Source organism: Ostrea edulis, chromosome 4 (genome assembly GCF_947568905.1).
Source record: "Ostrea edulis chromosome 4, xbOstEdul1.1, whole genome shotgun sequence".
Lineage (NCBI taxonomy): Eukaryota > Metazoa > Mollusca > Bivalvia > Ostreida > Ostreidae > Ostrea > Ostrea edulis.
The window spans coordinates 76,069,399-76,086,367 of NC_079167.1; the positions used below are offsets into that span (position 1 = coordinate 76,069,399).

The window sequence follows — 16,969 nt, forward strand, 5'->3', positions numbered from 1 at the left end:
CATATATGTATGTACTTGTTTCTCCAACATGCTGCATCCACATGCAGTTTGCAGTCTATGTAACCTGTAGTTAATGTTGTAAACTTTCTTTCTTTTTTGAATTTCCTTCTTTATAAACTGTCTTACTGTTATGCCCTCTGGGCCCAAAATTGGAATAAACTTATCTTATCTTATCTATAATACATAATGTACATTGTCAACTAAGAAACAATGCAACTAACTTGAAAGTAGATCTATATAGCATCACAGTTTATCAGATACTCCAATGTGTACAAATTGTATTAATTCAGTTCAAAATGCCTACCATTACTTTTTTTGTTTATCCAAATTATACACATTGCAGAAATGCATTGTTACAAGCCATACAAAATATTACAAATTGCTATTATCAACAACCTACACTTGAACTGCTGTTATTATAGGGTAGTCCTAATCATGAAAAAGAGAATTAATATAAAAATATTTGAAGCATCACTGCAACTAAACGTTTCTAGTTCTACTATTGTTTTCCTCTTTCATGGTTATTTTCTTATTCATATATTAGGTCTACATATGTACATGTGACGGGAGAGGGTTGAAATAGGCTATGCCTGTTGCCCAATCTCATTCACGTATTAGTGAATAAAATATTGTTGTTGTTTTTTTAAATCAGGGTACTGTATACAAAGCATAAGTAGAATAATGATTTATCGTTGAAGAAATATTGTTGATTGGGTTGTTGGATTCACAGAAAGGCTCGGTAAGCAAAATTAAAAAAAGTTTATATGCCAATATTACACATGTATATTTATATTAAAAATGTACGAGAGTACATAAACTCCGGACATTTTACTCACAAACTGAATAAAAGTGCGAAGCACATTTATGTTAAGTTTGTGAGTAAAATGTCCGGAGTTTACACATCGATAAATTCTTCAAAAAGAATGTTTGATTCTTATAATTCCAATTCGTTCACTTTATCAACAATTGCAAAAATTTGAATAGTTTCTCTGCACTATGTTATTTGTTTTCAGGCGTGTATGAATACATCGCGTTTTCGGATTTATTGATGTGTAAACTCTTGTTCAGCTTTATTTTTGTCCAATCAAAACAATTGTAATAAATGATATTGGAATTATAGGTATATATATGTATTACATATATATTATGGTTTTCAATCTCTCTTTTTTTTTTCTTTTCTTTTTTTTTTTTTTTTTTTTTTTTTTACAAATGTATGAATATTCTTGAATCCCAACTTTTGGTATGAGGTGGATCAAATCTGTTTACCTTTTTTATGATTTACAAATAGTTTGTCATGATTGAAAGATGTATGTAAATAGATTATATACACTAATGATATTTATGACTATATGACAGTATACATATTCCCTATGCATAGTCCCTGGGTACCTTTAGTTGTTGATCAAACATATCTTACTTAATTGCAATGTTTATGTTTATGCCCCATTATTTGGCAATAAACTATCTGTATCTGTATATAAAGTGTAAGTACTCTCAAGGTCAGATCTGCCATGCGTGCAGCTAACCAGATACCTGGAAGGGGTCCCACTAGTGTGGACGAAACCCGGAATTCTGCACAGAAATAAAAAGGAACCGACAAAAACAACAACTCTCACATATAAACTTCGGGGGGGGGGGGGGGGTGTTGTTATTGTTGTTACCCAATATATTTTTCATTTGGATTACAAAATAACAAATAATATTTTGAATTGTCAAAAAGGTGACTCTATGTACCTGTACTTACATAGAACAAGATCCTGCAATTTAATTATTCCTCCCCACACCCCTCCAAACACTATCCTGTTGGTACTGTTGCATCATTAGAATGGCTCTAGCTGATTCTGATAAATGTATTTATATTAAGTATTTTCAGTACTTCATTTTTTTAGGGAGAGAGTTAAAATAGGCTGTGCCTGCTGCCCAATCTCATTAATTTTGAATAAAATATGTTTTATGTGTGTACTATCAACATGATCAAATGAATGCTTTTCTCTCAAAGATACGTAATGTTTTTATTCTCTCATATAACGTTATTCACTTTTATATAAGTATTCTAACCTTCCTGCTTTAGACATAAAACATTCAGAACAACTGGATCCTGCGTGTAAATATGTAATATACTAGCATGCTGTATTCAGTAAGATGATACAGTGTAATGTGATACTGCAAATACATGTCTTTGCATTCTACACATTTCCTTTACTTTACAATAGTAAGCTGTCTTGGTTACTGGGAGTACAAGACCAACGGTCTGGTACAATAAATTTATTACCAGACTGTTAACAGGCAATGTCCCTTGGTGCTCCCTGTAATCAGGTCAACATATTGTGGGTGGGTTTTTTTTGTTGGTTTTTTTTTTTTTTTTTTTTTTTTTTTTTTTATTCTTTCATATAATGCTATTATTCTCTTTTATATAAGTATTCACACGACACTATCATTATCTGCTATCCCAGTAACTGTTATGTGAGGCAGTTGGGTTATTTTATTTATCATGTTGTTAATTTAAATCTTGTCTGTAATCAGTATTTCATATATAATTATATAGATATGTGCAGTGCAGAAGTGTGAACTCTGTCAGTATTACCAGTAGTACTTCTAATTGAGTGTTATTTATTTTCATTGTTATAATTAATTGCCTGTTAACATGTACATGCCCCCCGAGGGCCCTTGATTGGTGAATAAACTATTATATATATACAATATATAATTGATTTCAGGATGTTTGGATACTAGGATGCATCTATCAGTATATTATGCAGTTATTTCTGTACATGTTTAGTTTTTTGGGTTCACATTAGATTACGCCAAGAGGGTGACCATCATGCCCAAGGATATCCAGCTTGCCAGACGTATCCGTGGCGAGCGAGCTTACTTTCACTCGTGTGACACACAAACAAACGGCCGTTTTCACGGCCACCTAATTCTTTCGAAAAGATGCCTTCATATTGCTCTTGATCAAGAAACTTGTCGTGAATAAAGTATGACTGAATGACATGTATGGCACGCCAAATTCACAAAAATGAGCTAAACATAGTTTCACAGTTGATAAACTAGGTTTATCGACTGTAAACTATAGTTTACGAACTGTAAACTATAGTTAACGATTCGTTAACTATAGTTTTCATCCGTAAAACTATATTTAACGGTTGTAAACTATAGTTTACAATGCTAATCCAAGTTTATCTGTCTTTAAATAAACGTTAACAATAGATTTTGCTGATAAATACAGATTCACATTTGTAAACTATAATTTACATTCGTTAACTATAATTCACAATTGTTAATCCTAGTTTCACAAATTGTGATACTATATTTATCAGACTTGTAAACCGTAGTTTACAATCGTGAAACCGTATTTATCAGATAAACTATGTTTTGCAATCGCTAATCATTGTTTTCATTGTTAATTATAGTTTACGCTTGTGAAACATAGATTATCTGTTGACTATGGTTTACAGATGTGAAATATAGATTAACGTCGTTAACTATAGTTTACGGTCCGTAAATTATAGTTTACAGTCGATAAACCTAGTTTATCAACTGTGAAACTATGTTTAGTTCATTTTTGTGAATTTGGCGTGCCATAGACATGCATAACCCTACATCCACAAACTACTTGACCCAAATCTGGTAAATTTCTGTAAAATAAGAAAACGTTTTAACGCAAGTTCAGTAATGAAACTTTAAATGATGTGAACACGTACAGCTATATAAGTGTCAAAACAGTAGTCTACATTGCAAAGCATCAATTGTATAGATGACAATTTAACAAATGCACATTGAAAATCCTTGTCACCAGGAAAGTACACAACAAACCTAGAGAATAGCTGTATAGAACGTACTAAGAACGCGTACATAGAGAAATCGGTAGTCTGTAGTACACACTAAAACAACCTACCTTAATTCTAGAAGGGTCAGATACTACGGTATTTCATTCAACCAACTCTGGGCTTTTGAGGGCATGTAAAGCATGCATTAATAAGAGAAAGGGGTTCAAATAATAGCTAGCATCAATATCGCACGGAGAAATTCTATAACAACAAAAAAATATATAAATAAAAACCCAGATGTAGAAATATGTAGACGTTATGGGGGGTCATGATTATTCTGAGAGGTCAATGAAATCTACACTACGTATTACATTCTTGCGTATATAATCACAGAACATCGTATATTTCATTATGTTAATATTCAAATCTTGTCTGAAATCAGTATTACACGTGTAACATCGTGTTAAATGTGTGCAGTGCAGGAATGTGAACTCGGACAGTAATAATATATCTCCATGATTGTTATTTATTTATATTGCTGTAATTAATTACTATAGTTAATCTGTACACCCCACCCCCTTGAGGGCCCTTAATTGATGAATTAACATATGTCATAACATTTTATATCAGGAGACCATACATACAGTCTAACAATTGGGCTTGAATTTATCATTGTTTTACTTTTCTTTTTCCAACTTGCACAGATATAATATTTCTTGTAGAGTAGAAATTTGCTTAGCTTGATTAATAATGGATTATCTTTATTATTTACTTTTTTTCTCCCCTTTTTTTTTGTTTTTTGGATATAGTATAGTAAACTTTCACAGTTGTGAGCCATGTTTTCATATTAATTATCCTAATAAAAACAAATCCTATTGTTGTGTGTTATAATTAAAAGGAAAACAAAACGATGATTTAAAAAAACAGAAAAGAAACTAAGCTAGGAAATCTGAAATGTGTGCGCAAATAAAATATTATATTCCTATCCAAATAAATACTTGTATACTAGTATACGATGCAAGAGAAATGTAAACAAACACAGGTAAGCGAGTTTAGCGAGAACCAATCACGATGTAGTTAACAGCGCTTCTTCGGACACGACAATCGACTAGCCGAAGTTTCAAGGTACAATGAGCTCTAACGGGTCGTCAATTAGAGCTATATACACCAGCAATTTCTCAGTTTGTCAGGTCATTCAGCACTTGTCTATTGATCAGAAATCATGTCAGGAAGAGGCAAAGGAGGAAAAGGTCTTGGAAAGGGGGGCGCCAAGCGTCACAGGAAAGTCCTTAGAGATAACATCCAGGGTATTACCAAGCCCGCCATCCGTCGTCTTGCACGTAGAGGTGGAGTCAAACGTATCTCTGGACTCATTTACGAGGAGACCCGTGGTGTGTTGAAAGTTTTCCTTGAGAACGTGATTCGTGATGCTGTCACCTACACCGAGCACGCCAAGAGAAAGACAGTCACAGCCATGGATGTTGTCTACGCCCTCAAGAGACAGGGACGCACCCTTTACGGATTCGGTGGTTAGATACTCTATCACCGTTTGTGCATCCCAGCGCAAAAACAAAACGGCCGTTATAACGGCCACCAAATTCTTTGAAAAGACGCCTTTATGAAACGTTATCAAGAGAAACGGTTAACCTGTATTGTACTTTATGTTAACAAATTGGCATACAACTTTTTAAGAAAAGGTATGCAGTTTGTGGTTAACATGTTTCATTTGCAGTTAAAGGATTTCAATTTGATACTTGATTTCTTTTCACATCGAGTCAATAGTCGGACTACACCACAACTTTGTAGGTTTATGTTAACACACAACCAATCGATATCTAAGATCATTATTGAGCAGAAAGGCTGACCATGCAAATCCTATACTCTCAATAAATTTACATTGTGACCATTGTAATATATATCACACACACATTTATCTAGATGGATTGTTTATTTATCACACAATAACATCAATAATTTGGACACCTTACACATATGAAGGAGACACGAAGACTTAAAAAGCAGCTGATCATTGTGATAACCCCCGTATTACAAAATATCCCACGTGACGGTATACATAGTACTAATCCGTACTATAGATATTTTAAAATGCATACCATGTAGGCACATGTTAAATTATATTGATTATAGATATATATGTTATTGCTTCTTGTCGTCACAAATGTCCTACAAACATGTTTTACTTTTTCTTCTTTTTTTATACAAACTCTTTTATTGCTAGGAATGCTGAAATAGCAAACTCAAGACTTTCTATTTGGCAGATTCCTCTGTGGAAGGCAAAGTAAATGTAATAATACGCTTAACATGGGTATCTAGTTTACCATTTGGTGACAGTTGACTTTCGTATTAACATATGCATTTACTAATTCTGTACATTATAACTGGAAAGTACTTGCAAACCGTGAGATACCGATGCGTGGCACACCTACACAATTAACCAATACACAATATGCAGTCGCATGAAAGATGTTGTTCAAACAGTGGATTCATAAAGAAACTACCATTATCAATTCACCTATTAAGGGCCTGTTGGGGCATGTGCGTTTTAAAATATAATCTTACACATGCGATTCAACATTTAATATAATATTGGGGGCATGTGCATTTTTAAAATATAATCTTACACATGCGATTCAACATTTAATATAATAATGTAATCAGGTCAACATACTGTGGGTTTTTTTTAACATATTGTGGTGTTTTTTTTTTTGGTTTTTTTTAATCTTGTCTGTAATCAGTATTTCATATATAATTATATAGATATGTGCAGTGCAGAAGTGTGAACTCTGTCAGTATTACCGGTAGTACTTCTAAATGATTGTTATTTATTTTCATTGTTATAATTAATTGCCTGTTAACATGTACATGCCCCCCGAGGGCCCTTGATTGGTGAATAAACTATATCATATCATATAATATTGTGTGTATCTGTTTATTCTACATGTTTCTGTTTTCTATCCTTTAAATAGCACCGACTCTTGCTGCCTCTTGTTGATGTATCAGGCGTATTATATATTGCACTAGGGAAAACACACATGTATCAACTGAGTACTGATCAATGCCTACATATGAAACTTAAAATGCCACCAATGAGTGTATTACTCTTTACTGTGTATTGTCTTTACTTGTATCAACAATTATATACTTTACATGTTTATGCTCATTTGGGCCCCGAGTTGGTAATACTATTCTATACAATGTAGCTGTCATTTGGGTGTTGAAGTTTTTGGCTGCAAAATTTCAATGACAGAAAATAAGACTTCGAAACTTTTTTGTTAATATCAATATTTGTATCTAATGCTATATATTCAACAGAACCAAAATGTTTATTTTGATAACATCTTCATCTTAGTTTCAATTTTATCAATGACTGGTTAAAGTTACAAACAGCTATCACAAAAACTGATGAAATGTATGCAGTTGAAAATGAACACAATGAGATATACATTTGTTTGTTTTATTGTGTATTCTGAATGGCTTGTCTTGAATTCTATTTCTATATAGTACAGTGCGTAGTTTCAACACACATAGTACACTTGTATATGCATATTTTGTAGATATGCAATGTCAACCAATAAACGTTTCTCAATGCGTTGTTATAAAAGGCATCTTTTCGAAAAATTTGTGTGGCCCTGAAAAGGACCGTTTGAGTTTGAGGTTCTCAAGTCCTTGCTGAGTTTACTTGCTGCTGGTGTACTTGGTGACAGCCTTGGTACCCTCGGAGACGGCGTGCTTGGCCAATTCACCGGGCAAGAGAAGTCGGACAGCGGTCTGGATTTCTCTGCTGGTGATGGTTGAGCGTTTGTTGTAGTGGGCCAGGTGGGAAGCTTCAGCGGCGATTCTCTCGAAAATGTCATTGACAAACGAGTTCATGATGCTCATAGCTGGCGATTCTCTCGAAAATGTCATTGACAAACGAGTTCATGATGCTCATAGCTTTGCTCGAAACGCCAGTGTCTGGGTGGACCTGCTTCAGGACTTTGTAAATGTAGATGGCATAGGATTCCCTCCTCTTCCTGCGCTTCTTCTTGTCCCCAGTTCTCTGGGTCTTCGCCTTAGTGGCGGCTTTCTTAGCTCCTTTCGATCCGGCTTTAGGTGGCATGTTTACCAGTAAACTACGTGTGGAATAAATGGCCGCGCTGATATTTATAATACACGTCGGATAATGGCGGATATAAGCGTATTACGGACCTCCTTGTAAACATTAATTCGTTCGGTGTGCGCCAAGGTACGAGAAACACGATTGGCTGGCAGTTTACCCCGACTGTGTGTTTAAAAGGGTTGATGTATTGCGTGCGAGGGTTATTCGTTGCTTTGATTTCGTCAGCGCACCGTATTGAATCAAGATGTAAGGACGTGGTAAAGGAGGCAAAGTGAAGGGAAAGGCAAAGAGCCGATCCTCCCGTGCGGGACTTCAGTTTCCCGTGGGTCGTATCCACCGTCTGCTGAGGAAGGGGAACTACGCCGAGAGAGTGGGAGCCGGCGCCCCCGTGTACCTGGCCGCCGTTCTGGAGTACTTGGCCGCCGAAGTCTTGGAGTTGGCAGGCAACGCCGCCCGTGACAACAAGAAGTCCAGAATCATTCCCCGTCACCTGCAGCTGGCCATCCGCAACGACGAGGAGTTGAACAAACTTCTGTCCGGCGTGACCATCGCCCAGGGTGGTGTTCCTGCCCAACATCCAGGCCGTGCTCCTCCCCAAGAAGACACAGAAACCCGCCAGCAAGTAAAAAGTACAAAGTCTGCTTGCAGGACCTATAACAAACGGCCGTTTTCACGGCCACTAACCTTTTTTGAAAATGTAAAGAATCAGCCTATTTTACATTCAATGCTCACTGAGAAATGAGGATGACAATATTTGCAGTAATTCATACATTTCAAAGCGCAAAATAAATGAAAACCAGAATGAATGCACGGCATGGGTTGCTATGTATTTGTTGGGGTTGTAATTAATAAGTAAGATTTACAAGAGAGAAGACATAAAAAGCGCTATATAAATTGTCCTCACTCCTTTGGACTTCATTGAGAAATCATGGAAATACCAAAATGAAATGAGTTTTTATTTGCATTCTTTTTGTTTTTCTCAACCAGCTCTGTAGTTTGTCAATGAAAGAATAAAACGGGTGCTAAAACTTTTGAAATACAGGGCGAGTGATCGTATATCTTCACGTGGTCATTCTTGCTTTTAATTTACATAGACGAAAAGCCACAAAGGAAATGATTTTGTACCAGTATGAATGTGAGAAATAGAGGTAGACATGGACCTGTCTGACATTAGATAGGGTGATCATGATGTGATGGGGGCAATAAAAAAAAATGGAAAGAGAAAATTTTTGGAGACGACAACTAAGAAGCACGGAGATGTAGACGATCCTGGTACATGGATTGTAAATATATCTGCAAACAAAATATCACTATCTTGGCCGAATTGTTTTATCTCCGAAATATACTCAATTTATTTATGAATTCACCAATCCTGTTACAGAATATGAGATATATAATGACAATAAACTAAATACTAACAGTTCATTTACATATATGTAAATACAAGTATACATGTATATATTTGACATGTACCTGTGATATTAGACTGTATGTATGCAATTTAGTATTGCATATTAACATACAATTAAATAGCACTTTACTTTGGGTACGTAATTCAAAACATTCATGTAAAAATTCACACAACCTTCTGACATGAACGACATTGACAGGGTTGCATAGTACTTTGCAATGGTTTTCCCTTGATATATCATCATCTGAATTGTAGATGTTCAAAGGGTAATATTTCTTTCTTATATCTTTACACATGAAGCAGTCATATAAAACAAAATGTGTATTTGAAAAATACTGTAGTTTGTCGCCAAATGATGACTTTACTTATAAGCATGAGGAATTCATTTTTCTGTCTGCGAACTCACTACTGAATATAATATCTGAACGTACTACTGTCCATTTTTACATCCAGATAACTTGGTTCATATAGATACTAAACATTTGTTTAAAATTTTCTGAATACATTCGATCCATGGATTTTCAAAACCTTTTTCTCCGCAAATGGTATGCTCAAATATATATATCGTTTTCATTTGAAACCTTGACGTACGCAGGAAAACGCCATCCATATAAACCGAAAACTTTTTAATTTTCGGTGATTACTTTCACATGAACACGTTCGACTGTGTCTAGAAATTTCACACAAGGTGTGATGATAACTTTGTCCAACAAGTCAAACGGGTACATGAAATGGTCTAATTCGACTTCTTTCTTTCGTTAGAAAATCAAAAAATTAAATAACACAGTTAGAACACTCATTCGTAGACGAAAACGATTGCATACTATTGCAAAAAGAACTAATGATCTTGGTAAATGGTCGAACTTTAAGAACATTAGAAATCACTGTATTTGCACCGTGCAAACGCAACGGACAGATACTACACACACGACTGTAATTAGTACTCTTAAATCTCACCTATTCGCGAAACACATACATGTAATAGATAATCCATATTGTGCCTGTGGAAAAATCGAAACAACAACACACTTTTTACTTGAATGTCTCTCTTCAAAGATATGATGTACGAGATAATAAATTTATTGATCCATTAAGACCAATAACTGTAAATATCCTTGTACATGGAGACTTTACTAAAAATTTCTCCTGAAATAAAAATAGTTTCATTATATACATGTGCATCGTTTTATCACCGCATCCAAAAGATCTGTAGCTTAATCTTATCGAGTTCCGCTTTTATGTGGAGAGTGGTGGAATTTCTTGTTTGGAAGTTATTGTATATTCATTTCTGATGAACTTAAATTATAAGATCTCTTCAAATGATGATCTATTTGCTTGTTAGATTTTTTTCTTTCATTTTTCTTTACTTCCTCGTTGTCATTTTTGTCATGTGCAACGAGCAAATGCACACTTATCATTCAAAGTTTGAAATTCAAGGAAACAGATTAATATAAGTTGTTATACAACTTGATCCCGAATCCTGTGTGCATATGACGTATTGTGTATATACATATATATTGATTTATTCAAATGAAATAAAGTTTAAACTAATTTTTTTTATCACCCCCCCCCCCCATACCGACGTTTTATCGCCTGCTTATAGGATAGACCTGATCGTGATCAACTTTTTAAGATTGTTTTAATTTGAAACCTTTTTGTTTTATCGAAACCTTTTAAACAAATAGAGCTATTACTATTTAACAGAAAAGTGTAGGCACATCGTAAACATGTCCTGAAATCTTTCCCGAGTTTGGATCATGTGTCACCTTCTGAAACTTCGTTTGACAATATAGCACCTAAATTTATCATTTCTTTTACATTTTTAATGTTATGTGTGTATTGTGTGCAGCTCAATAAAGTGAATTGATCCCTACTCACAAAGTAGCGTAAAAGTCTCTCTCTCTCTCTCTCTCTCTCTCTCTCTCTCTCTCTCTCTCTCTCTCTCTCTATTATATTATATATATTATATTTATAGTGGAAAGTATCTAATCACTCTTACGATAACCTCGTAGTATAGCACTTACAACTTACATAATAATTGGAAGAAAAGAAAACAAACAACAAACAAACAGTTTAATTACACTTCATTTAAAATCAAAACATCAAGATTGATCATTTGTACATTTCATCTGTGTAATTTTTATTGAATACAGGCATTATTTATAAAAGGTATGAGTTGAAATGAATATGTAAACAAGGATTAACGTTTTTCTTTTAAATCATAAATCAAAGCATAACTAACTAACTATATTTATTTCCAATCAAGGGCCCTCAAGAGGCAGCATGAAAATACATACAAATAATGTACATATACATATACAAGTAAAGAAAGAAGTGATTACATAACACATAGTTATATACAAATACAGTGTCATATATCTTATGATGTGTTGTATATATTTCTGTTGTAAAGTAAATAGATCAGGATTTCTTTAAGGCATGTGCTTGTGTGTGTGTTCTTAATATTGTGTAAGCCCATTCCAAATCGTTCTACCGCTCGTTTTTGATACCCGATGTGTACGACCCTCGGATGTTTTTCAAAAATTCTGACCGACATGATGTTTTCTACAGCAAAAGGAAAACGAGTGTGCCTTCTTTCGGGCTTTGAAAGGAAATCAAGCAACAATGGTATTTGTTATCGGCCACTGTAAAACAATTACCAAAGTTTAATGAATGAACGGACTTGCAAATCGACGGTTAAGGTGTCTATATTTCTGGATTTTGACTGCTGTAGTTTGGCAAAGCCCAATATGTAAGTAAATAGAATGACACGGGGAAATGTAAACCAGGGGGTTCCCATAACATATCCGGCGGATATTCCATTGTTGAAGCGCAACTCGAATGCAAAGACTAACACCAAAGCACATAGTAACACAATACACATACCGATCGACTCAAACAGATTGGATGTTTTCAAGGAGGTCCGCGCTCGAAGTAAACAAAAACAGTGAGTGCGTTGCGATCGACTATTATTTACCGTTCTCGCATCGTTCGAAAACATGGCAGATACCGCAGCTCCCGCGAAAAAGGTTTCCAAGCCCAAGGTGCCTGCAGCGCACCCAAAATACATCGACATGATCAAGGCTGCCCTCGGGTCACTGAAAGAGTGTGGTGGATCTTCTAGACAAGCCATTCTTAAGCACCTGATGGCCAATTATAAAGTGGGCAATGACGTCAACTCCATCAATGCCCACCTCAAAATGGCCCTTAAGAATGGAGTCAAAAAGGGTGCTTTGAAGCAAGCCAAGGGTAAAGGTGCCAGCGGCTCCTTCAAGCTTGGAGATAAGCCCAAGGCTGAGCAGAAGCCTAAAGCCAAGAAAGTAGCCAAACCAAAGGCTGCCAAACCTAAGAAGGCTGCTGCTGCCAAGCCCAAGAAGGCGACCGTAGAGAAAAAAGTGAAGAAGACGCCAAAGAAACCAGCCGCACCCAAGAAGGCCAAGACTCCCAAGAAGAAGGCGGCAGTCAAGTCCCCCAAGAAGCCCGCCGCCATAAAATCCAAAACCCCCAAGAAGGCCGTCGCCAAGAAATAAGCAGTCTTTGCAATCTTCCTGCACCGAGTGTTTACTCGCAAAACAAAAGCTCTTTTTAGGGCTACCAACATTTTTAGAAAAGATGCTGTTCTTACACGTGTGAGAGAAATGCGTTTCTACATCATTGAAGTGAATACTGATGCAAGCTGTTTTAACGTTTTCATACTTTGATTTACATGTTCCGCATGCCATTCAGTTAAAAGAGGGGGAGAGGAAACTAACCCACGCTTTTACAAACAATATGACATTTTTTATCAGATTTTAATATTAGCTGTAGGGTAAGAAATAAGATGGAGACCGATGAATTATGACAACATATAGTACAGTACCTGCATCATTGAGTCCTCATTCGTTTGAGTAAAGCTAGTTGAATTGAAACATTCATATATATGCATTTCCTATACATCCAATGGCTTGATTGTTTTCATTCGGTTTATTGTCCGATAAGAAAACAAAAATTAAAGTATCATCCGTGGACTTTTATTTCAGTACTTGATTTGTATACAGTCCCGGTTTGGCAGGACTACACATAATTCACTCTCATAATGCAATGTTTCATGTGTGTAACAATGTTTTCAGACTTTAGTCAACGAGAAATGTCTGGTCGGTGTCTAAAAGTGAAAAAATGGGGTTATTTCTTTGTTAGGAACAGAGTGACGATACATCACCTCTAAGAGTAAGTTGTAATTCTCGCACGTCTAATGTAGTCTTCAAAATGAAATAAGGATTCACACATTTTAAACAGTTCTCCATTGTCCAGAGACTCGCTCACTTCATGTGTACATCAACTTCATAGCCTCAATGTTGTTCAAGATTTATATAGGAGTGATTTTTGTTGGGATATAACAGAGTAGTCTAGGATTCTGGAATGATTTGGGATCTTGAAATTTACAAAGTTGTCCGAAAAAGTCATTAGTCACAACTAACTAGTACTAATAACATCAAATCGTATGCCAATGATGTTAGTCACAACTATTATTAAGTGAAAACAAACAAAAATTTAATGACTTCTTTTTATTGGGTGTTTCTTGAATTCCAAGAATTATGATTATTCTAGTAAGAATGCAATGTCATATATCTAGGTGACTTCATCTCTATCCAAATGTATTTGAGGTCTGCTTTTGTCATATAACTATTTTGCAACCTCTTTGTTAAACGTTCAGGTTACAAATTTGATAATCATTGGTTTAAACTATATTTATTTGTATCAGTGCAAAATATACAAACAGGTGAAAAAGGAAGACTTTAAAACAAAGTTCTATGAATGAATGAATGTATGTACATGTATACGTACGTACATGTACTAAGAACTTTGGGAATCTGAGATATTTCAATTGCACATGATAAATATACAAAATTTAGTATTAATATTGAATTATGTATATTGATGTGCTATTGAAATATCCCAGATTCCCAAAGTTCATAGTACATGTAGATATTAATACTTATGGTAGAAAATTGCCAGTCTGATCGACTGGGCACAAGGCACTGTCCATTGGTACCCTCTGCATTCAGGACAGCATTTTATACTGTTTCACTTTTACTTCCCACATTGCATCCTTGTTGTGCTGTGCATTTTCATTCTATGTTGTTATGAGCCAATTTCAGATCAATGTTAATATAGAAATCCTTTACATATGTATGTGTATGCAATCATGTATGTGTATATACATGTATATGTACGGTGTGTGTATCTATAAGTATATGGTATCATGTGTTTATAATGAATATAATAAAATTGTGTATGCTCACTGAGGGTCCAAGTACTGGTGAATAAATAAATAAATAAATGTATCTACTTTTAAATGTTTTTAACATTTACTTGTCTTTCCAGACTTTTGTATCCACAAATAATGTTTACAATTGTACCCTGAAATCCCTTGTAACACCCCATCCCCTTCTCTGTTTTTCTTTTTTTACAAGTTTATGAATTCTGTGCAAAATGTGGATTGAAATGTCCCAAGTCAAGACCAATCAACGCTGCATACCAGTGGCTAATCGCAGAGTGTCTTTCTGAACCGCTTAACCAATGACAAGTGTCGTAAGATATGAGAGCGCCGATTTCGATTTGCTTATAAACCCTAGTGTTTCCGATCGGGCATTTCATAATATCCGAATATTTGGAAAAGATGGCACGTACTAAGCAGACCGCAAGAAAATCTACTGGAGGCAAAGCCCCACGAAAACAGTTGGCTACTAAGGCCGCCCGTAAGAGCGCCCCAGCCACCGGTGGCGTCAAGAAGCCCCACAGATACAGGCCAGGAACTGTCGCTCTTCGTGAGATCAGACGGTACCAGAAAAGCACTGAGCTTCTCATCAGGAAACTCCCATTCCAGCGTCTGGTCCGTGAAATTGCACAGGACTTCAAGACCGATCTGCGTTTCCAGAGCTCTGCCGTTATGGCCCTTCAGGAAGCTAGTGAGGCCTACCTTGTAGGACTCTTTGAGGATACCAACTTGTGCGCTATCCACGCCAAGAGGGTGACCATCATGCCCAAGGATATCCAGCTTGCCAGACGTATCCGTGGCGAGCGAGCTTAATTTCACTCGTGTGACACACAAAACAAACGGCCGTTTTCACGGCCACCTAATTCTTTCGAAAAGATGCCTTCATATTGCTCTTGATCAAGAAACTTGTCGTGAATAAAGTATGACTGAATGACATGCATAACCCTACATCCACACACTACTTTACCTAAATCTGGTAAAATAAGAAAACGTTTTAACGAGGTGGGTGTAAATGTAGTCTGGGACATATGTCCCGCGATGTTTGATATTCGCCGATTTAACGTTTTATGTTAGTTTTTCTTTAAATATCTTACTAAATGTGTTTTAAGACAATCACCAAGTGTCTTCATTGTGAATTTGATGTATGAAAATTCCCTAATTATTTGATAAATGACTTATTTATTCTTTTGGGTGTAAAAGTAGTCCCGAAAATATTACGAAGAAAACGCATTTCCGGTTTTTGTTTTCGCCTTGTTTATGCACAAAACATTTATAACCTTTACGTATTGTGTCCTGTTGATAATCATAAGACACCCTTATTTCTAGTTATTTTGTCTGATTAAACAAATTAATCTGATAAACGGTTTTTAAACCCATTTTTCCCTCGGGACATCGCAGCTAAATTGGGATATTAATTTAAAAACGGGACTGAGATGAAAACATTAAATCCGCATTCAGGTAAGGGCTGGTAATAAGGCGGTATTTATCATTAATATTTATAATATAATATATCACTTCGTTACAAACTCAAAATAATCTAGCAACAATGCTAATGTACATGTATTTCATAGAAGTTAAATGTAATGTAATTTATATATAATATCGTGGAAGGATCAATAATTGAACAGCTATTGCATGGGGGTTGTTGGCCGTAAGTTAATAAGACATGTAAAGAATGTCTAATTTAATTACGTTGTCCAGTTCTTGCTACATATAACTGGAAAATCAACAAGTATATTGTTCACACCTTTTAATTTTCAATATTGGTGGGGGGAAATTCGGCACCCAATCACGTTAAAGAATTTGGCCATTCAATTTCATTGCTCACCATTTTCATATGTGTGTATCTGTATTATAATTGATTTTGGTTGATTTAGAGAAATGGTCGTCGCCAACCTTTGTCTACCAAAGTAAAACAGGGTTATCAATTTATTTCTCATCGTTAAATCATGTGCGCGCTTCTGCATTTGAATAATTATTTTAGATGATCATTAATCTTGATAGCAGCTCTCATTTAATGTCAATAATTAGTAAAACCATGTATATTGATTAATAGTAATGCTAGAATTTAGTATTTAACTTACACACTTTTAATAATATTGAAGAGAAAATTTCAAATATTTATATTCATATTCGCTTCAAAATGATACATGTAAATATATTCCATAGAGAGGACAGCTGAATATTCAACAAGACATATCTTTTCATTATTTATTGACATATTATTACTGATAATATTTTGAATATACCAATTATAATCAAACTTTCTTACTAAACGTACTCTTTAAAACACTTGCCTAGCTATTCATAAAACGGGTTCAAACTGTCACTTTGTTCCGGTTTTATTTTTACACTCTTTCGTATCGGATCAACCATCGAAGCGATGTCCCATAGAAAGAAGGACGAGCATT

At 35.3% G+C, this 16,969-nt stretch overlaps 2 protein-coding genes and 2 pseudogenes across 2 annotated transcripts; 3 read left to right on the plus strand and 1 right to left on the minus strand.

The window, feature by feature from the left end:
- Positions 1-4,964: 4,964 nt before the first annotated feature.
- LOC125667796 (histone H4) lies at positions 4,965-5,304 on the plus strand. The gene has a single exon (XM_056163824.1). It carries the CDS (start codon positions 4,993-4,995, stop codon positions 5,302-5,304), a length of 312 nt encoding a protein of 103 aa, XP_056019799.1. The 5' UTR covers positions 4,965-4,992.
- A 2,155-nt stretch (positions 5,305-7,459) lies between these two features.
- LOC125672169 (histone H2B-like) lies at positions 7,460-8,057 on the minus strand (annotated as a pseudogene).
- A 77-nt stretch (positions 8,058-8,134) lies between these two features.
- On the plus strand, positions 8,135-8,516 carry LOC125672170 (histone H2A-like; annotated as a pseudogene).
- A 3,757-nt stretch (positions 8,517-12,273) lies between these two features.
- On the plus strand, positions 12,274-15,627 carry LOC125657353 (histone H3). Its single transcript, XM_056163826.1, has 2 exons — positions 12,274-12,735; positions 15,033-15,627. The coding sequence occupies exons 1-2, from the start codon at positions 12,301-12,303 to the stop codon at positions 15,369-15,371; spliced, it is 774 nt and encodes a 257-aa protein (XP_056019801.1). The 5' UTR covers positions 12,274-12,300; the 3' UTR covers positions 15,372-15,627.
- The last annotated feature ends 1,342 nt before the right edge of the window (positions 15,628-16,969 follow it).

What these genes read in the sequence shown, in the direction of transcription:
- LOC125667796 (XM_056163824.1), top strand. Translation starts at nt 4,993, where the DNA reads ATGTCAGGAAGAGGCAAAGGAGGAAAAGGTCTTGGAAAGGGGGGCGCC.
- LOC125657353 (XM_056163826.1), top strand. Translation starts at nt 12,301, where the DNA reads ATGGCAGATACCGCAGCTCCCGCGAAAAAGGTTTCCAAGCCCAAGGTG. An exon ending in AACCAGCCGCACCCAAGAAG is followed by an intron (nt 12,736 to 15,032) that starts GCCAAGACTCCC and finishes TTGGCTACTAAG; the next exon opens with GCCGCCCGTAAGAGCGCCCC.